The sequence below is a fragment of the Hyperolius riggenbachi genome, chromosome 6 (assembly GCF_040937935.1).
Source record: "Hyperolius riggenbachi isolate aHypRig1 chromosome 6, aHypRig1.pri, whole genome shotgun sequence".
Classification (NCBI taxonomy): domain Eukaryota; kingdom Metazoa; phylum Chordata; class Amphibia; order Anura; family Hyperoliidae; genus Hyperolius; species Hyperolius riggenbachi.
Window position 1 is genome coordinate 113,118,709 of NC_090651.1, and position 22,928 is coordinate 113,141,636.

Here is a 22,928-nt window from a genome sequence, read left to right on the forward strand (position 1 = left end):
TCACAGAACCACAACACTGAAGAACTTGGCAGCCTTCCAGACACAGGCTGACAAGTCTGACAAGAGAGAGATAAGTTGATTTATTACAGAGACGGTGATAGAAGAACGTGCTGCAGTAAGCCAGAACACATTAGAATAGCTTTTGGAACTTGTAGGATGATAAAAAACAGGATGTAATTTTTGTTACGGAGTCTCTTTAAATTAAAGCTGACAGTCTGCAGTTAAAGCACATTTTCGTTTCATTTCAAATCCATTGTGGTTCTGTATAGAGCCAAAAATGTTAGACTTGTGTCGATGTCACAATATTTATGGACCTGACTGTAAATGCTATTGCTATTGCTACTACTCTCATAACTTTATTTTCAGCTCAGTTGTGTTGAAAGAGGGTCTGCATAGGGGAAAGCACAGAAAATGCCCATATTATGAAGTCTCCATATGCCATCATTGGTTGGTCTTGCTACAAAATTGAGAGGTGCTATAGCCTTTGGAGTCCAGAAGGCCCTGTGACTGTTAAGCTCCTGCTCTATCGCCAGGTCTAGATCCGCAGAGCGGATCAGTCAAAACCAGCTTTATCAGCCTGCCGACAGACTGTACACACCGGCAAACTGTCGTCAGAACGGCCGCCCCGCGGGCGGGTCTGACGACGGGTAGTTTGTTAAAGTCAGACGTGTGTACGTAGCTTTAGATTTTGTGAAGACTTTCAATTATGTTAGCTGTCAACCCCCTGAATAAGATCATGGCAACAATAGAATTCTTATTTCTGGATGTGTGCTGTCAGGGTTACCTGAGCTGCTTTTATGGAAATTTTATCTTCGTAGTTACTGGATGTCGGCGTATCTCTGGCCATTAAACTCTTTATAGCAGTGTAACACCCTCTGATAGCTTCAGTTTATGGACTTCTACATTCCTTCCTACTGCCACAGAAATACTCAAGTTTTCAGTGTGCTGGAATTCAACGCATTAACATTTTTTGCTGTAGGGAAAGATAAGCCCAGAAATTCTACCACTGGTGCCCACTTGTACTATGGAAGTTCAGCTGAGATTTACAGAGATCTTATCTGTACCATTTTATCTGCAGGACATAGCATTCATGCAGTTTCTCATGTCATTTGCCCTGAAATTTCAGAGGTTAACCACTGGAAAAATGTAAATTGAGTTAGCAGTGTCTGCAATAGTGGAATGTCCTGTTGGATTTTGGCCATCATACAGAGTCAAATGCTTAAGATGGTCTTCATGACATTAAAACTGTGACCGAAGTGTCAAACTATTTACAGAATGATTTCCATATAATGCACCAATTATGTAACTTTTATAGCATCTTAAAGTGAACCTAAATGTCTGAATCACACACCTCAAGCAAGCATGCAGCTATTACAGTCAGACTTCAATCAGAGCACCTGAATGCACGCTTGTTCAGGATCTATGGCTGAAAGTATTAGAGGAAGAGGATCAGCAGGACAGCCAGGCAATTTGCATTGGCTTTATTATTGATTTATAAAGTTCCCACATATACCTTGGCGCTGTACAAAGTCAGAAACAAACATGGAGTACATAATACAGACAATGGTATACACAAATATACAAAATGCAGAATTGGTTCAAAATACAGAATTGGTCATTACAGTGACAAAAGTAACATGATAAATAAAATATAACAAATTCCAAGACACCAAAGGTTGAGAGAGCCCTGCCCTTGTGAGCTTACAATCTGGATGAATGGGAGGGGTAGGGTAGTATATAATATTACCTAGAGGCAGTGTGTTTTTAGTGCAATTTGGCCTTAGGTCAAAGGGGGAATGGCCTAAGGTAGTGTGTATGCTTATAGGAAAAAGTGAGTTTTGAGGGAGAGTTTAAAGACCTCAAAGGTTGGAGAGTGACAGATGTTTGGTGGAAGGGCATTCCAGAGAAGAGATGGAGCACATGCAAAATCTTGTAGACATGAATGTTTACATTTGAAATGAAATACATTTCATCCTCTCTGTTCTTCTCACTTTAGGTGTCCTTTAAAGTCATAGTTAAGTCACCCAGGATAGGTTACCACAAAAGGCATATCTCCTATTTTTATCCAAACAATATTAAAAGGTCAAAAGGCATATTTTCATTTGCAGGCGACAGTGACAGTCCCCTGATTTTCAGTTAAATTGTTTGCTGAAATCTGGTCAAAATCAAGTGGTGCAAGGCATTAAGTTTAAGGTTCACACTAAGGGCGTTTTCGCCCTTTTTTCAAGCGCAGGCAATTTTCAAAATTGCCCTAAAAATGCTTGTGCAATGATTCCCTATGAGAGAGATCACATCTGAGCGGTTCATTTCCGATCCGCTCAGCATATACCTCAATGGAAGGTATATGAAAAACGCTCACAAAATTGGTTTGTGCAGCGATTGCGTTTGAATTTTTAAGAATAAATACATTGTATTATTTTCCGGGTCAAAGAGTTCACTTCCTGACTTGTGTCAGGGAGTGAATTACAAAAACGCTTGAGAAAAGCGCTTAGAAAAGCGCTTTTAACAAAAATGCACCACTCACCCAAGCAGCGGGAATGCAAAAAAAAAAAATTGTCAAACATCCAACACGTACGCTAACGCAATCGGAAGGCAATGTGAACAAGGCCTAAAGCCCAATCTACACGATACGATTCTTTGTGTGATTCGATTACGATTCTATTTACGATCCGATTAAATCTGACATGTTCGATAGGGATTCGATTCAGTTCGATTTGCTATTGCAAAACAATGGCAAATCGAATTGAATCCTGATTAGACATGTCGGATTTAATCGGATCATAAATAGAATCGTAATCGAATCGTACAAAGAATCGTATCGTGTAGATTGGGCTTTACACTGTATTTTCTCATGAGATTTCAAGCCATGAAATATCAATTTGTCACCATTTGGGGTAAATCATGTATATTGTATATCTAGCTTTAGATGCAGTGTCGCTCATTACAACAGTTACAGCCTACTCAGCAAGCTCATGCTGAACCAGAACTCATTGGAAGGTGTATGAGACTACAAAGGACCAAAAAGCCCCTGGTGGGAGACATCAAATGCTCACTCAAACTGGAATTATCATAAATACCTTCTGTTTTGGGAGGCAAACTTTTTTTGTTCTCTGTAGTCATTACAACCGTAAAATCAAAACCACCAGATTGGCATGCTTGTTACAGCAGTGGCTGAATGGAGTAATGGTTAAGGGCTCTGCCTCTGACACAGGAGACCAGGGTTCGAATCTCGGCTCTACCTGTTCAGTAAGCTACCACCTATTCAGTAGGAGACCTTTGGCAAGTCTCCCTAACACTGCTACTGCCTATAGAGTGCGTCCTAGTGGCTGCAGCTCTGGCGCTTTGAGTCCTCCAGGAGAAAAGCGCGATATAAGTGTTCTGTGTTTGTTTGTTTGTACTGGTAAGTGACTCAAAAACTAGGTAGAGAATCCAGAGGATCATCACATAAGCCAGACCGCTCCATATTCCTTGGATGTAAGATTTCCTTCATAGCTTCATTGTTATTATTACGTGTTTATAGCACTGAACTTTACTGGTGTTTCCAATTTATTGCTATGCAGGACAAAGTGCATTGTGCTATTAAGGTGTACAGTTTTATGTCTGGAAATTTTGTTCTAAACTTGGACTAATGGCAAGATGCAACTAGACATATCCAGTCATGGAACTTGGAACTTGAACCAGCGGACATCCAGTATGTGCATCGGGTAGCAGGCTTTGTGTGTGTATTTGTGTGTTCGGCCTGGTTGTTGTTTTAGTTGGAGAGTCACAGCTGAGATTTCTTGACCTTTCAGAACACTTTCAACATTCTTTAAAGTTTCTCAGCATTAAAGCCCCCAGCAGAAAGAATGTTAAACGTTCTTGTCTGTAGTCTAAGTGCTTTCTATGTTCTCAGCCATGTAGATCTCTATTAGGAACAATAGAAACACTTTTATTGTAGAGGATCATTCACACAAAATTGAGCCAACGCGTTTTGTTATACCAGAACGCATTTGGCTTTACAGCTGCAATAAAGACAAAATGCTCTACAAATAATTCCTTAAATAATTGCTTCTGTGTAACATCTCAGACAGTAGGTGTAGTTGTGTACATACCTGGCCCTGTGTGAGACTGCAAGGTACGGCGATGTACTAGCTGGGTCATCTTCTATCTGGATCTCTCACCAGGAATCTGCTTCATAAAGATTTTCAGCATTGATATTTGGCCGATTCGATCATAATGATTGAATCTGGGAGATATCGATGCCACAACAGGGACACCCAAGCAATTTTGATAGATTTCCTGCCAAAATCAGTCGAAAGGATCTATTGGGCATGCTGGAAAATCTGTGTCGCAAGGGCTTGCACAGGGGTAGAGGTATTTGAATACCTGACAGACCCCCGGCCGTTCTCCCTACCTGTCGCCCCCCCCCCCTCCCGATGTAAGTTTTCCCCCAGCACCATTGTGAGTGGCATGCACACCTGTCACGCCGGCGCCTCCTGGCGTTCTCCTGTCTCTTTGAATTGCCATGACGAATGCCGGCACTATGTCACTACCACTACTGCAGCCTAATAGATCACCATGGCTGCCAGGCAACTAGTATTGTTTAAAAGGAAATAAATGTCAGCCTCCATATCCCTCTCGCTTCAGCTGTCCTTTAGGAGTGACATGTTTAGGGGCTTTGGCCTCGATTCATCATTCTCTTTGAGATAACTTTTTCCAGTTTGTTAAATTACCGAATTCGAAGTTTAGCGATTTCTAGTTGTATTTATCAAGGTTTTTCCTCATTCGGTGTGAATTCGATAACAATTCGGTAACCATTCGGTAACGTGTCGATATTTCCATTTTACAGTGGTACTTTAACACAAGGCCATAAGATTCCAATGGAATTGTGGGTAAAAGGCAGTCCTTTGAGCACTACATAGCAACATTCTGAATAGGGCTTTACACCTGGACCAGGATTCTGAAAGTGGTTGGGACAATCCCACAATTTGATAGGAGCCTTTTCTAAAAAATTATAGTGCAGCTAGCAAATTAGTTAACCCTGACACTGCCTGTGTTCTCTTACAAGATGATTCAAGAGAAATGCAGATGTCGTGTTATAGCAAATAAATCTATTCTCTTACAAATTTATATGGTTGCAGACCTTATTCTTGCCCTTCTGCGCCTTTGAATCACTCTCAGCTGATACATAACCACTTCAAATGGCTCCATCTTCTCTGTCAGCAATGATCTGACAGGAATAACGACAGAGCAGTGAAGGAGATAACTAATCCTAAATGTAACGCTAAACCACACCCACTTTCATTTTCATGAATTGCACTTTATTCCGTTTTAGCGAATCGTTACCGAATCGTTACCAAATGTTCGCTAACAGCTGTAGATAACTTTGATGAATCCTGAAATGAAGTTAACAAATTCAGTATTTTACCAAACTGTTGTTAACAAATTTGCTAAGTGTTGATGAATCGAGGCCCATATGACTTAAGGTTTCAACTATAGTTTCATGAGCTTGAAGTCGTATCAAGCTCTGGACCTGAAAATAAATAAAGACTTACGTAGTTTTGTAGTTTTTGTTAAAATTTGGAAAGTATTCATAAAAAAAACCTAGCCTTTCATCTAACAGTACTTAGAACTCTCCAGCCCCCTTGTGTGTTTATAGACTGGACACTCGTGCTCCTCTCCCATTTATTTATAGCACCATGAAAGGTGTCGCCCCCATTATAAAACTGTAATAATAATAATCTGTGTATTTGATATAAATTGTTTTCTTCCTGGTCTCGGCGATAAGGATTCAGTTTTCCTGCATCTCACACTGTAAGCACTTGCTAACCATATTAGAGGCTTCCTGATGTAGCCCTGCATTAGGCTGTAGATGAAATCACACACATGCTAGTAATGGCATGCATCCCTGAGGGATAGCTCGCTATACACTGATATGGCTGTGAGTCTCTGCTGGGCATCACTTTACATTGGGACAGGATGCTGGGGACCTCTCTGCTATTGTGAGACTCGCTGAGAGTGCACTGGGGAAACATTCTGAACACTGGAGAATGGATTGTGAACACTACTGTATATATAACAGAGAGGCTAACAACAATGCAGGAATGGTATCATAATGCCTTCCCTTCTGCCTTCTCACCGGTAATTCCAGTGCTGGGTTTGATAAATCTATATGAGTGACAAGTCCGCGATAAAGGTGCCCATACACTCGTCAGATTGGCAGCAGATAGATAAGAAATGCATCTGATAATCTATCTGATGCGTTTTTAGAACATTTTTTACCAGGAAAGAATTCCAATAGATTTCAGTTTGAAATCTATTGAAATTCGATCTGATGGCATTTTTTTGCCATCAGATTTCCATTAAGGCCAATGCAAACTGATAAGCAATCTCATCAGATCGACCTAAATCTTCCATCCTGCCTGATCGATGGAAATCCATCGAAATCTATCGAAATCGGCCATCGATCGGTCGATTGGCCAACCGATTTTCAAACGATCGATCGGCCAGAAAATCGGCTGAGTGTATGGGCCCCTTAAGAGATTGTATTTTAAGTAAAGACAATTACAGTAGAATTATTTTTAAATGATACATTTAGAATTGTTTTATTTTGTAAATAACACTAAAATGTAACTAAGCAAGACCTCAACTAACCTTAGAAGATGTTAGATCGAATAAATTACCATTTTCCCCCTGAAAATAATACTGTAATCTATTTCAATCCTAGAAGAACCTTCATCTCTGTAGCAGGCTAATTAGCCCTGGCGTGTGATAATCTGAGATAAACATGTTACACTTTATTACTCAGGCAACTAAGCTTGTAATCCAGCATCACAATGGTGGGAAGAAGAATCCACTGAAATCTGCATAAAGAACAACTAAAGTCAGTTATAGAATGCAGCACATAGCAAAGTCACTGAAATAACCGCGTTTAAAGGAAACCTGAGGCATGTATAAGGGGTGCATTTATACTTACCCATATACCTGTACTTCCTCCAGCCCCATGAGGTGCGTGGGCTCCCTCCCTTGTCTTGTAATCCCCCGGGAAACTGGCTGGCCCCGCCTTCTGCACATGCACTTCTCAACCGCATGCGCACCCCATCATGGGGGGACAGAAGAAGGAACAAAGGGGGACAGAAGGAGGCAGCACAGTAAGATAGAGGGATGCACAAGGGGCAGATGCAGCACAATATGACAGAAGGAGGCATGGGGGGGGGGGGGCAAAAGGGGCACAGGAGGACAGAGGGAGGCACAGGGGGGCAGAGATGGCACAGCGGAACTGAACGAGGCACTGGGGGACAAAAGGACACATAAGGGGACACAGGTGGCTTGGGAGACAGAAGTAAGCACAGGGGGATAGAGGGATGATTGGGGGGGGGGGGGGGGGGGCACAGAGGGACACAGTGGCAGCTGCCTGCAACTTACACTATCCGGACCTTGTGATGTCTGTTCTCCAGGGACCTGCAATGACATTGAACTTCCTGCTACTGCACACATGCAGCAGAAGCAGGTGATAGTACACCAGTGGGGGTGGGGCTTAGTCTGGGGGCAGTGCTTCATTCAGGTGTGGGGCTAATAAATAAAATAAATCTAGCACCTGTACATGAAATACACCTTAAAGTGTAGCTGAGACCAAAAAATAAAATAATTTTAAAGGTAACTGGGGCTTCCTCCAGCCTCTTTAGGCCATGGGCTCCCTTACCGTCCTCCCGGGCTGCTTCGATCCTCTGGCTGGCCTGGTAAAACCTCTGGTCGCCCTCAGTTGTAATCTACTGCGCATGCAAAAATATATGGCAGCCTCCATATACCTCTCACTTCAGGTTCCTTTAACTTGCGGTAGTATAATTGGTATCCCCTAAGGGCTCATTCACACTGGCTGCGCTGTCAGTTGTGACGCAACGCACATAGGGCCTGATTCACAAAGCGGTGCTAACAGTTAGCACCCTGGTGAAAAGCCCTTTATCACGCCTAAACTCAGTTTAGGCATAAGTTTAGGTGTGATAAGTTTAGGCATGATAAGTTTAGGCATGATAAGTTTAGGTGTGATAAGTTTAGGCATGATAAGTATAAGCACCAACTGCGTTAGCACCGCAGTGCACAGCTGATCAAAAGTTTTGCACTAGCAAAGTCTGGTGCACTTCGCATAGAGTTTAATGGCGCTGCTTTGCGTGCGGGACTTTGCACGCTATCTACACTTATCTAAACTTAGCATGCCTAAACTTATCACACCTAAACTTATCACGCCTAAACTGGCTTTTCACCAGTGTGGTGCAAAGGTTATCATGCCTAAAGTCTTTTAGGCGTGATAACTGAGTTATCACCGCTCTGTGAATCAGGCCCATAGTGTACGATCTACATGGCAACATGAAAGTCCATAGACTTTCATGTTACCATTCACATTACAGGTGTGCGTTCTCATGCGTTACGATGTAATACGATGTAACTCTTCTGGGAACATCTAATCGCACAACGCACACATTCTCCTAATGGGTTGGCTGCCAACGTCTGCGCTTCTAGCGCACCACAACGTGTATGCTGTGCGATGGACGCACGATGGCAACGCATGCACGAAATCGCGTTGTTTAAACTTCCTAAGGGCTCTGTAGTGTGACTGAGCCCTTAGGTTTCATTATCCTGAGTGGAACACCGCAGTTTCCAGGCAAATCATTGGCAGCTATTGGCTGACCAAAGCAACTCAAGACTTCAAATGCAGGTCACTTAGCATAGGACTTTTGTAGGATGTAGGCGAGCTCTCCAATACTTCTCTTTTCACTTCTAAAAGGTATGTATGCATTGTTAGAGCAGGGACTTTGCTATAATGGTAGTTGGAATACATTGTAAATGTCAGCTCTTTGCCAGAGATCCGAGTAGTAAAATGCAATTGGCTTTTTCTGTTGAGTAATTGGAGACAGATCTGAGTAACTGAGTCATCGTCAGCTGTTGAGAATCCTTTCATCTGTGCTGAGTAACCAGCACTCCTGGACAAGCAGTCAGTGACAGTTCTGTGTTTTTCTTATATTTGCCAAGCTAACTTGGCAAGCTTATACATTTTTGTTTCCTCTTCAATTTGATATACCCCTGTTAAGGGGCCCATACACCTAACGATTTTCCCGCCGATATACAGCCGATCCGATCAGTGATCGAATCGGCTGTGAAATCGCCGCGCACACCGCTGACAGAACGATCGATTTCTGTCCAAAATCGATCGTTCCCGCCGATTCCCGTCGATCCATCCGTGTGGAAGGTTTTTCTTGATCGTCGGGAGTGCGTCGATAGCAGTGTTCGAATGCCCGACGACCGACGCAATACAGCGGGTATACATTACCTGTTCCGCCGGTGCGACTCCCCTGGTCCCCGCTGTCTTCTTTCCACGCTGGGTTCTGGACCACTGCAGCTACACAGAACTTCCTCTACTGTTTAAACTTCCCCTGGACAGGAAGTTCAGTAGCTGCAGGAACAGTCCGGAGCCCGGAGCGGAGAAGAAGACAGCGGGGACCAGGGGAGTCGCGCCGGCGGAACAGGTAATGTATGCAGGGGGGGGGGGGGGGCAGCAACGGCAGCTCGACAGATTGTGATCGGTTTCAGGCTGAAATCTATTCACAATCTGTTTGCAGTAAAGGTGGCCATACGATCCCTCTCTGATCAGATTCGATTAGAGAGGGATCTATCTGTTGGTTGAATCTGATGGCAAATCGACCAGTGTATGGCCACCTTTATTCAGGTAACTGCGAAAGCAGCCATTTTCAACTTCTTTATAAAATTGTAAATTTAGGATCACCTCACAGGTGTTCTCACAATGTGTGTACTTTACGTAGCCAGACTCTAGGAACAATAGCTGCCAAAGAGAGAGAACTTTTCAAATAAGTAATGTAAGCATGAAGATGTAATGTACCTCTTAATGATCAACCCAAAATAATGAAGCAAGAATAGCCTTACTTCACCAGGTAGAAGTGCCATCAGGGCCAATGTGTCTAGGATGACAGGAACTCGCCACACAAAGCCTAAAGTAAGAGAAATATAGAGGTTATCATTGTGGACTATATGAACACCCCTTGCTGGGCTGTTGTGCTGAAGCTCTGCCTTTTATTAGCTTCCAAATCATGACCTAGAACAATGTTTCCCAACATTTCATGGGTATGTACCCCTTTTGAAAGCCTGTGCTGGCCAAGTACCCCCTGGTATGGTAAAGACTATCTCAAGTACCCCTTGATATAGATACACTTAGTAGTACATGTTAATCATTTCTAAACCATTTCCACACATTTGCTATTGTTTTTAATTGGTTGAAATACTAGTTTGGCTGTTGCTTATATAGGATTTATTATTTTCTGAAACTATACATGTATTAAGCTTCATTAAATACATCCAGGCCAAGTAACCCCTGGACCCATCAGACGTACCCCCTGGGGTGCGCATACCACATGTTGAGAGCCTAGGACCTAGAAGACGTATGCAATTGAGTGTTCTGATTCTTTGGGTGCAAGCGGGTTGCAGGTGTTTCTCAAAATGAATCTAAATGACCAGCATGACAGCCAGCCAACTGGAATTTGTTTACAGTGAAGGAAAGAAAGATGGCAGGCTACATTTACATTGGAAATCCATAAAAGGATAAGACAAAAAAACCATTATATACTTGTAGCTACAACACAAAGCCTTGTGTACAGTGCTTTGTGTACACCTTAGGCACTTCTAACAGTACAGCAAGGCCTTCTTCTGCTTTTCCATTGAAGATCCGCTGTCACTCGATCGCTGACTAATGGACATAACAGTGTGTCCTAAATGCCAAGATCAAAGTAAAAAGTTCTCACTGGTCACAAAAAAAATCTGCTTCCTCTTTATGGTTCTTTTCTCAATTTTTTTCCCCAGCAGCACAGCATCCTGCAATCAGAGCTTCTGAACTTACTAAGTAATCAGCATGGAATGAGCAAGTCTTATGTTGGTGCTGTGCTAGTTGGTAATGGGGAACAGGACTGATGAGTAGATAGGGCTGCCATCATGTCTTCTTACTACCGTACAGTAAAATGTATAATGCAGTATATTTTCAGTTTACTTCACATGGATCTCCCTTAGAAGATTCAGTATGTGTAATAGTTTTAGTGTATTTATGTAATTTAGCATGGTTTTCTGTTAATTGGAAGAACACTTATGGTTTCAAAACTGGCTTATGTAAAACTGTAATGTAAGCTGCAAAATCCTCTAATTGCATTTTCCATATTCTTAAGCTTTCTTAAGTCGGTTCAGGTCCCTTGTGGTAACTGGTACTCGATCATTAGCTGCCAGGAGGATTAACGTAGATCTGTCACCCCGCATTACCCATTTCACATACATTGCAGATCAGACCCACCCATTCTTCACCCTGGGGACTTGTTGAAGGAATTCCTCCTTTGTTCCCATCATTCTAGTTCTAATACAGTCATATTTCTACACACAAAGCTTGTGTCAATTATTGTAAACTAAAGAAAAGCTCTGCTCTATGCAATACATAAAAGAGCATCCCTGTAAGGTGTAGACCCTGCGCTTGTGAGGTAACTTGCAAAACACAAACTGCTGGTGGGATTTGAGGAGAGACTGCCATGTAAAACGTTGCATGTCATCCCATGTGTGATTGTTGTTGTTTAGTTATTGAGTCCCTCTGTTAAGAACTTCCTCTGGTTGTGGCCCACCCACCCAATCTGCTTGCAGGTGACACCTAGATGTCAGCTGAGGTAACAGTGTGCTGAAGATTGTAAGGCACTTCTGTGATGTTTCTCCATTCTGTGCCATCATCAGGGAAACCTGTTCCTCATATTGACTCCAGTCACTTGCATCTTATCTGTAAAATGTGCTGATCGAGTCCAAGGCCGTTTTGGCTTGCAGCTGTTTAGCAGCTCTCGAGCTTAAACGCTTCTCGCTGCAACACAATATCAGCGTATCAAGAGAGAAAATAGCCAGAGGTTTGCTGGGCAAGGATTGTGCCTATATTAAGCGAACTTGTGAACCTGCTATTCCACACAAACCAAAGACTTTACATAGAAAGTGACAAGCAATATAAAACATTTCCCTCTGTTTCATATATAGAGCCTCACAGATCAAATTATGTCCACTACATTTTATTCATCAAGAGCTGATGATGAATCACCAAGTGGGCCAAGTCAATAGAGTGCAGAAAGCAATGATATGTAGTTAGATATATGAGAAACCGTGCACATCAATATAATCCCAGTCACATGGAAAAAAATGGTCATAGAGCTTCAACAAGCCACTATCAAAACTTCAATCATACTTCATAGGGAGATCTAATCCACCACCAGGACACCCATCGGGGAACAAACTCACCCTCCTAGTGCAACCCCTGTCAGATGGGTTATTAATCGCTCAGTACTGCCCACACTCCCCCGTACTTCAGGAACCGGGCTCTCAGTGTGATATCAGTCAATGTGCAATAAACCTTGAGTAAGAGTAAACACTCCCAAAGCATAGTACCATTTCAAAATCATAAAAACTTTATTCTAAAATCCACTCAAATTCTTCAAGGATGTCATAGCGCACAGTTTTGTGTAACTGGCTCTCCCCCTCTGCGTCAGGCACTGCCGGTCTTTCAATCCGCGCAGTCAGTCCTAGCGTCTCTCAACCACTGGCTAGCTGCTCACGCAAACGCACGCAAACGCCAAAACACTTCCTTGTCCTCCTAGGCTCCGTCTGACTAGTTTCGTCACACCCTTGTGACTCATCAGGGCAGGGTGAGTGGATTTTAGTTTTTTCCATGTGACTGGGATTATATTGTGCGCTGTTTCTCATATATCTAATTTTGTGTTGTGGACTGCCATCCAAGAACTGAGCGCACTCAAAAAAGCCTTTGATTGATATTATACTGTAGCGCTTTTGATGTATGTTTGTAATGATATGTAGTTGCCAAACGTAGCCTATCACATTTCAATAGTTAGAGCAGGGGTGTCAAACTCAATCGGGTAAGGGGCAAAAATCTAAAACATACTGTTGCGGGCCAAATTGCTTATATTATTGTCTCAAATGAAGTAGCGTAACAATAGCGACTGTGGGGGGCCCTCTTCTCTCCATTATGCAGACTAGCACAGTGGGGCAGTGTAATATTTACCTGCTCCAGTGCTGTTTCGGGTCTCCTCTTCCTGACAACCACTTGCTTTTTGTTGCATGCCTCTGGCTTTGAATGCACATAATTGGAAGCTGGTAGTGTGGAAGCACAAAGCATGCAGCTGCTGGCAGGAACAGACACTGATGCATCACTGAGCAGGTAAATATTACACTGCTCCACTCTGCAATGTGGGAAGAGGGTATCGGGGGGGGGGAAGGTGTGCAGGCGAGCGTTTTATCATCCACATGAGGGGGCTTGCATCCTAGGAGTGAGCCCCATGTTTATTTTGGGGTGTGTGTGTGTTGGGGGGGGGGGGTTGCGTAGGTTGTTGCTACAGTGTTAAAAAGAAACCGTAACCAAGAATTGAACTTCATCCCAATCAGTAGCTGATACCCCCTGGGCCTTTCCCATGAAAAATCGTTTCCTTTTCACAAACTGATCATCAGGGGGCTCTGTATGACTGATATTGTGGTGAAACCCCTCCCACAGGAAACTGTGAGGACTATGATCCTTGCAGTTTCCTGTCTGTGAACCCTGTTGCATTGTGGGAAATAGCTGTTTACAGCTGTTTCCAACGGCCAAAAAGCAAGCAGCAGCTACTTCCAGTGACAGCATCTGCCAGCAGTAAAAATGTCACCATGTGATAAATGTCAGAATGTAAATCAGGGAAAGGAAAGCTTTTACAACGGTCAAACCCTGACTAAATCATGTATACATAATTATTGTAAAAATTAATCACTTTTTATTGCATTCACTGAAGTTCCTATTTAAGCTACAAGCACACATCAAATATCTAGCTCTTGAAATGATCAGTGGTGATTGTTTCAGGTAACCGTTTAGGAATGACAGTTGTACAGGAGCGTGGGGTGTGTGCAGGTGGTACTTTTTTATAAGATTACAGCAAATGTACTGTATCAAATGAAAGCATTCCGATTGCTATTTGTTCAGATTGTCACTGGCGTTCAGGGTGATGATAATTTACCTATTTCAGTAACAAAATCTAGTAGTGTATGCCAAGGTTTAATCACTGTCCCCCTACTGTTGTCACCACTCCATCCCGCTACACCATATCCTTGAGTGCCGCAGGCTCCACCCCTCCCCGTGATGCTCAGCCAATCACAAGGTACAAGCGCAGTTACACACAAGAAAAACATGCACCAAAGGCAAGCTCTGCAATTTGCTTTTGACAGTCTGTAGTGGGGAAAGTGGTTAGGGACACTAATTTGACAAAACCAAAGTGATTTGTATTTATTTAGATTTGTTTTTTACACTTACAGTAACAGTGTGTTCTGGTAATGTTGAGATACTTCCTTTTTATCTATAAAGTTTGTGGTTTTGGTAATTACTTGTGCAGTTCCTGTGCTGCCCTTTAAATGTCCCCATGTAGAAAATGTAAATGAGACCTTTGGTTTAGTGGTTGCTCTTACAAGGGCAATGTTTCCTGTGCATATTCTATGCATAGTGGCTACATTAGCAGCACCTTCTCTCCCCTGTGGACAGCTCAGATGACTCAGTAAAGCATTCAGTGATAAGAGGCTGTAGGCAGAAACTCATAAATGCAGTACAAAGGGCAGATGTGAAATATGAAAGTGAGCTTTCCAGGAGCCCAGGTGCAGCCTCCATGCATCCAATCCCTGCATGACGGCCTTTGATCACACAGGCGGGCAGGCTTAGGAAACACAACACCCACATCTCAGGCACTCTGGTGACAGAGCATGTGACAAGTGACAAAATGAAAGTTCCTGTTTGCAGTGTGGCTGATGTGAATCCAGGTGATATTGGCACAGGGGAGACTCACCTGTCGTGTCTTTCAGTTCTCTAAGGAGCGCTATATTATGGATGGAGGGACCCCTGACAAGCTGAAGAAGGAACTGGAGGAGGAGCTGAAGCTGAGCAGTGAGGATCTCCGCAGTCATGCCTGGTATCATGGACGGATTCCTCGCCAGGTAAGGACATCCTGTACAGTGTCATGCTGCTGCTTTTGCCACTTAGCCAGCAGTATACTTCCTGTTCATGTATTAGTGGAACTACCAGTACCAGCATAGTGACAAGACACAGAGCATCCTGCTACTAGATTGCCTATCCTTTGCTGACACACTGCATGCTGGGACCTGTAGTTCTACCTTCACAGGAGAGCTGGAACCTGTCTACCTAGACTGGATGGCTGTGCCAGCAGCTGTTATTGGATATGTGAGGTGTTCATGCCTTCTATGATAAACTGATATCAGAGATTAGATGTGTTTTGATAATAAGTTCCACCTATTGGTTTTGAAAATGGTTGTGAACTTCCAGAAGTCAGAGTCTCTTATGTGGCTACATGTATCTCACTATGCAGTATTGTTAGAACTACACAATATGCAGTGCGAAACTGATGTGGCTGACGCAATACCACAGGCTTTTCAAACTGGATATGTGAGAAATAAAAACACAATTGCAAAAAGTCACCTTTTATGTGGAGGCTGCCATGTTTATTTCCTTTTAAGCAATACCAGTTGCCTGGCAGCCCTGCTGGTCTGTTTGGCTGCAGTAGTGTCTGAATCACACCAGAAACAAGCATGCAGCTAATCTTGTCAGAACTGACAATAATATCAGAAACCCCTGATCTGCTGCATGCTTGTTCAGGGTCTATGGCTGAAGTATTAGAGAGGCAGAGGTTCAGCAGGATAGCCAGGCAACTCTTATTGTTTAAAGGGAAATAAATATGGCAACCTCCATATAGCTCTCCCTTCAGTTGTCCTTTAAAGGAGATGGTAAATGACATGAGAGCTATGTGGAGGCTGCCGTAGGAAGACTGTGTATCCAGAGGAGTCAGAGCACTTCTAGATGTAGATGGGTGTTCAGGGTTAGTAAGAGGAGGGAATCTGCTGCTGCCTATTCCGGTCACATCAGCTGTATGGAGTGTTGTACATCAGAGTAGTGACGAGGGATGGTCCATAAGATGCTAATCGTTCTGGCTTCCATGAAATGTTCATGCAAATTGTGTATGCCTTGAGTCTGAACCCGATAAAATTAATTTTCTGCTGATATTGTTTGGCCCCTATATCACTCTGCATACAATTTGCATGCGAAGCAGAGTTATTAGCATCTCATTAACCATCCCTAATACTCACCTTCAGTTAACAACCTCCTGTGCCTGCCATTCTCCCAGCAAAGGGCTGGCGTTCATCACTCAGGATCTACTGTCACAATTGCATCGGCTTTAAGATGTATGGGAGCGTTTATTTCACACTGTTTACAGTCAATTGCCGATCAAGATTTCCCGAATGCAACATCTAGGTTCAGTAGGCCATGTCAAACTTTTTGGCAGCGGCAAAACGAGCCGTCGGCAGCTGGCCATGTGAACCAGCCCTTAAGGTGCCCATTAATGGTTTGGGCCAACCAGCGGAGGGGAAAGTGATGAGCAATCCAATCAGAGATAAAGAATCATTCCAAAATTTAGAATGACTGAACAATTGATAGAACAATTGTTAATCGTTCATCAGTACTTTGATTGATCATATGGTTGATCTTCAGGAGATTGTACTGTTAATGGGCACCTTTAGATGAGGAGCTGCCCTGTCATTCGTGTCTGTCCAGGAAAGTGCTGATGGCAGAGTTGCTACTTTGTAGCCAGTGGCAGATTCTTTTCCTGAAGTAGCAATGAAAGAAACCGCTGTGCTTCCTCCAAAATTGCTCTGTTTGTTTTGGGACAGTGATCTGGTCCAGTGATAAATCAAATTGCATCATGTGGTGCTTTTACTGCCTGAGCAACACATACAGTATTTTACTGGTTCGGACAGCACGATGCCCAATTCATTTAGATACGATTTCTGCTGGGATCTTTGGTGTGGTGCACGCATCACTAATCGCTGATCTGTATATAGACTGGGAGTGAGAAGATAAGAATTCCCAGGCAAATTGCAAGAATTTTGTATTCAAATAGTTGTCAATGCATCTGACAAAAAGAACTCAGGATTCTGTGTGAGGAAAATCTTTTCTTGCAGGATCAGTAGTTAGCAGAGCTCTTGTTTAGGCCAATTGACCAGAACAGTTCAGGTTAACCTGAGTCTGTGGAGCCCTCTTCTCTTCAGACTGTGGCTGCTGCACATAGGGCAGTTTGCTGAAGGTGCACAGTCATACGAGCAGTTTGTCATTAATGTCGCTAGGCTGTTTCATGTGACATGTTTGTACAACACACCTCCCAGACCAGATCTGTAGCAAAGAGAAAGCTAGTACTCCAGCAATGGTTCCTGTACTTGAGCTTTCCTTAAAGTGCGCCTGAACTCGGAACTTCCCCTCTGCTCTAAAATATAAGCAACACCATTATAGCCTTTAAAGGAAAACATTTCCTTGTTATAGCTGATAAAAATCCTGCAATAAATCTGCAGTGTGTCTATTTCCTGCTTTGGAAGTGGTTAACATCCTATGTTTACAAATCAACTGCTTTGCTGAGGTAGCCCGCTGGCACAGCTGAGAAATCAAATTACAGTTGTGATTAGTCACAGATGAGGGGGAATTAAGGTCCGTACACACGCCGGACTTTAGGCAACGACGGGTCCGTCGTTGCCTAAAGTCCGGCGTGTGTACGGACCTTTAGACAGGCTGAACTCTCTAAATACATACAGGGTGCATTTTTCTGTTTCCCATCTGTCCTGCGAGTTTAGGTCCACATTAAGGAAATTGCACACCATTTAGGCCTGAACGATTTTAGGAAATTATTGAATTGCACGATTTCTGTCAGAAATTGCAATTTCGATTCATGATTTTCAATACACAACCGATGGTGAGTATGAGTGTACCCTGTATAGGTAGCCAAGTATAGTTGCCCCAGTAAAGGTTAGCTAGCTATAGGTACCCCAGTATAGGTAAGCTAGCTATAGGTACCTCAGTACAGGTTAGCCAGTCAGTATAGGTGCCGCAGTACAGGTTAGTCAGCATAGATGCCGCAGTACAGGTTAGCCAGCATAGATGTCGCAGTACAGGTTAGTCGGTATTGGTGCCACAGTACAGGTTAGCCAGTATAGGTGTCGCAGTATAGGTTAGCTGGTATTGGTGCCACAGTACAGGTTAGCCAGTATAGGTGTCGCAGTACAGGTTAGCCGGTATTGGTGCCACAGTACAGGTTAGCCAGTATAGGTGTTGCAGTACAGTTTAGCCAGTATAGGTGCCGGTCACCATTGTACAAAAAGAATGTCTTGGAATTGGAGTGTGAGCAGAGAAGTGTAACCAAATTTAATAAGATGCATGGGAGACCCTCAGTTCTAATAAAATATTGGCTCAAGTAAGTTTGTTTGCTCCTCAGAAGAGGAAGTGATGATAGTCTCCTACAAACATGTAAATTGACTTCAAAGACATTTTAATGGAAAGTTGTTAAATTTTAAGTCAAAGTTGAAATGAAAGGAAGTAGCTTTCAATTATATTCAGTTTCCAGAAGTGTACTGATAAGTTAGTTGGCTCTGCCAGAACTGGCCCTACACTGTGGAAGGGACAAATATATATATATATATATATATATATATATATATATATATATATATATATATATATATATATATATATCATCCATTTGAGGGCAGGTGGTAATGTGACCTTTATGTATTCTTAAAATTGCTGCAGGAGAATGAAATCACTATACACCAATCAAGTAACACATTCCTAATAGTAGTCTACCATGTGCCACCATAAAAGCTCCGATTCATCACAAGACCCCAAAGGGCGTACTTGTAAAAAAGGCGCCTGATAAAAAGAACGCCCGATATAGATGCCAGCGTTCATTGACACGGGGACTTAGAAATGTGTTCCCATTCATTCATCTCCCCGCTAACAGGCAGCGATGAGTACCCGCGCTGGACACTAATATTTACGGCCCTGAGACTAAGTTTTCCCAGGCCATGATTTTACTGCACCTGGTGCAGTAAGTGGTTAAACCTTTCTGCTTGTGACTGCTATTGTTACAAAGGGCACCTGCTATGCAAATTGCGGCTACAAACAGTAGGGGCTTTCGCGCTCACTATTTGTAGCCACAGTTTGCATAGCGGGCAGCCTCTGGCACAGTGTTGCCAACTCATCCCTTTAATTACTGACACATCTAAATTTTACAGGTTCTGGGGCTACTTACACATAATCAGTGCCTTACCTGCATCTACCTAGCCACGAAACCTGTAAAATTCATGTGTCAGTAATTAAAGGGATGAGTTGGCAACACTGCTCTGGCACCCGTTGTAATAATAGCTGCCATTGTATTTAATGTTGATTGCCATGATTAGCGGCTATCCCAGGGCACGCTATCGCCACCATAGACTTTCACGTTGCCTCCAGCGCCCTTTTACAGCTGGTGCACGAAAGTCTATGCCGGCACCCTCTTTATCTGTTTCGTCTGAAGGTGTCCTGTCATCAGGTGGGTCCACAATGCATAAGGCTTGTGTTTTCAGCATCTTCCACAGCTGTTTGATCAGAGATCTGGGGAATTGAGGGGGAAAATAAAAATCAATCCTCATTCGCACTTAATCTGGCCGGCAGCATTCTGTGCATGTGCGGTCACAAGTCTTTCTGCCTCACACATGCGCAGAATACTCTCAAGCTTGGCTGTTCAAGAGTGCAATCCAGAAAGCACGCAGAAAAGGCAGCATTTTTTACATAGAGCCACACCAGCACTATAAAGGGGAGGCCAAACATTTATTTTAGTCTAAACCTAGTAGGGAAGGGTTAGAGCATCTAATCTCTGGTTATGTCTGTGTGCTGTGATCATAGTTCCCTTGTTCACTTTGAGGAGATATTAACCCTTACTGTAACTGTAAACAAGAACATGTCTACTAGAAACCCTAGTTGTTCTGGCTCTCCATCAGCTATATGGGTATTTTGTTACACTTGACTGCCCAAGTCCTTCCTCATTAGCCCACCTGGTTTCTGTATTAAAAATAAAATCACCTTCTACTGAACCTATTTGAATGAATTGATGCATCTGGGCAGGAATACACACACGCTGCCTACCTTCCACACTTCTGAGATCCAGGCAATAGTCGCTGGCGGTTTCAGGCACACGCACCTGCTCATATAATTTTATCTCACATGAGAACCTGTCTGATAAGAAAGGCTGAGTTCAGTGCTACCTCTGTTTGTATTATCACCAGTGTCGGGAATAGCAAGTCCACTCTCTGGCATAAGGCAGGCTATTTTTACGCTAATGTTGTAGGCTTTTCAGCACAGTCTTTTAAAGAGAATCTGTATTGGTAAAATCGCACAAAAGTAAACATACCAGTGTGTTAGGGGACACCTCCTATTACCCTCTGTCACAATTTCGCCGCTCCCCGCCGCATTAAAAGTAGTCAAAAACAGTTTTAAAAAATTTGTTTATAAACAAACAAAATGGCCACCAAAACAGGAAGTAGATTCATGTACAATATGTCCACACATAGAAAATACATCCATACACAAGCAGGCTGTATACAACTTTCCTTTTGAATCTCAAAAGATCATTTGTGTGTTTACCTTCTGTCCCCTTCTTCTCTCATGCACTGAACATTACAGGCTTCCTGCAGACAGCTCTGCCTGTGTTTGTAATTCCTCAGTATGTGTCAGCCAGCTACTTTCACAGCCAAACAGAGGAGGATTTTTATCCAGCTCTCTTCTATCACTGATAAGATAGCAGAGAAGCTGCTGGCTTATGTAAATAAAACACACACTGGAGTGTGCATAGAGGAACAGACCAGCACGGAAGAGTTGGCAGCCTTCCAGACACAGGCGACAAGTCTGACAGGGGAAAGATACATTGATTTATTACAGAGACTGTCATAGTACAAAGTGCTGCAGTTAGCCAGAACACATTAGAATAGGTTTAGGAACTTGTAGGATGGTAGAAAAAACGTTGTAATTTTTGTTACAGAGTCACTTTAACTAAAATAAGCTTTCTGCTCTGGTATCATAAATGGCTACGTAAAACCATGAACAATATAGCAATGCCATAGCATTTCTTTTAAAACTTTCCTTATTCCAGCAACTTCCAAATGAGTGTGTACCAGATTTCACTTCTGCACTTACAGCAAATTGCAACATGCCTTTTGCAACATTGTAACTAAGTTTACACACCTCACATCCACAATACACCACACTTTATTATGCCACACACACCACAAACACAATACACCTCACACCACACATACATACATCTTTCACACACAGACACCACAGGCACACAACACACACACACGCCAGACACAAACATACATGCACACATCTTTTACACCTCACGTACCACACACCACATACACCGCACACACGCACCACGGGCACACAACAGATACACATGCACACACACCACATGCGCATATCTTTCACGTCTTATATACCACACATCCCTAACGCACACACACGCATCTTTCACACCTCACATACCACACACCTCATACACCTTGCACAGACACCACAGGCACACAAACATATATACATGCACACATCTTTCACACCTCATATACCTTACACAGACACCACAGGCACACAATACATACACATGCATACACACCACATGCACACATCTTTCGTGTCTTCTATACACCACACACACACCACAGGCACACCACACACAAACATACATGCACACGTTTCACACCTCACATACCTCACACAGATGACACACACACACACACACGCACCACACACACATGCACACATCTTTTACATCTTATATACCACACACCACATGCATATCCCTCACACATACACACACACATCCCCTGCACCTTTCTGTTCTGTCTGTACACGGACCAACAGTGCTGACATGATCTCCATGGTTTGCAGTGGTTCTGGCACAGAGCACAGTCACAGGAACTTGGAGAGCCACAAATAGATCATTCCTGAGTAACACCATTTAATATAAATGACTATGATAAATGGTGTCACCCAGTAATCCCCTGGAATAGTCGTGTGATGCTTAAAATTATATTGACTGTACACAGTTATCTAAAAGGAATGCGGGTGGGAGAGGAGAAGGGATGCCATGAATCATTGCCCAAATTTTGCTGAGTGGTCTCATCTGATGCCCATCAGGATATGTCGCTTACAATAAGCCGGGAATTTGTTACTCGGTGAGAGTCATCAGCACTGTAGAATGTATATGGGTGATATCTTTTCAGTCAAGGAGACTTTGACTAGTGGATTCACACTGCAGGGTGTCCTGATGGATGGGCACATCAGTGGACAATGGGGTGGATGATGGATTCACTCCTTGTGACAGATAAGATTTATTATTGTGTGTTAGTAAACTGGTGAAAGCCTCCATAACCAGTACAGTAAAAGAAGCATTCCTCCCTGTAAATCCACCCTGAATGGGTGGAGGAGATCACCCCTCTGGCTATTCATCTGGCTGGGGAGACTAGCTATATGTTATGCCTTTATGGGCGCTGCATTTTTAGTCAATCCCCCATCTTTAGGAAAGAACAATACAGTTAAGTTTCCTATATACGGTACATTAGGTTAATTGTCATTCTTGTCTAGTACGTCAACATCCAGCGTAGAGATGCAAAGAATGTTCATCCTAGCCTTATGCCTTTTTTATGTGACCTTGAAGTTATTAATATACTTGGAAGGAATTGGCTCCCAGAGATGAAGGCAGAAACAGAAACATGAAAGGAGGAAGTGTATTGATTTTCTTCTGATCTGTGTATTGTGCAAGTACAATGCACCTATTTGATGTGACACAGGCAAATCATGCAGCCGCCCCCATCTCTGGCCACTGTCATCTGCCAGGCACAGCTGCATGTCCTGCTGACCTCTGTGTTCAGTCATTTTCTCTAATGGCCATGAGGTCATAGCGCAGAGCCAAGAACTGTTCCCATGTCACACCCACCAATAGCTCAATGCGACAGGCCACAGAACAGGCATCCGC

General features: G+C 43.1%; 1 protein-coding gene across 2 annotated transcripts in view; it reads left to right on the forward strand.

Moving 5' to 3' along the window:
* The window catches only part of BCAR3 (BCAR3 adaptor protein, NSP family member), a 183,727-nt gene that overhangs the window by 138,312 nt on the left and 22,487 nt on the right, over positions 1–22,928 (forward strand). For both annotated transcript variants that reach the window (XM_068239776.1, XM_068239777.1), the window contains one exon: positions 14,884–15,015. In XM_068239776.1, coding sequence (XP_068095877.1) covers positions 14,884–15,015 — 132 coding nt within the window. The remainder of the gene's footprint in view (positions 1–14,883; positions 15,016–22,928) is intronic.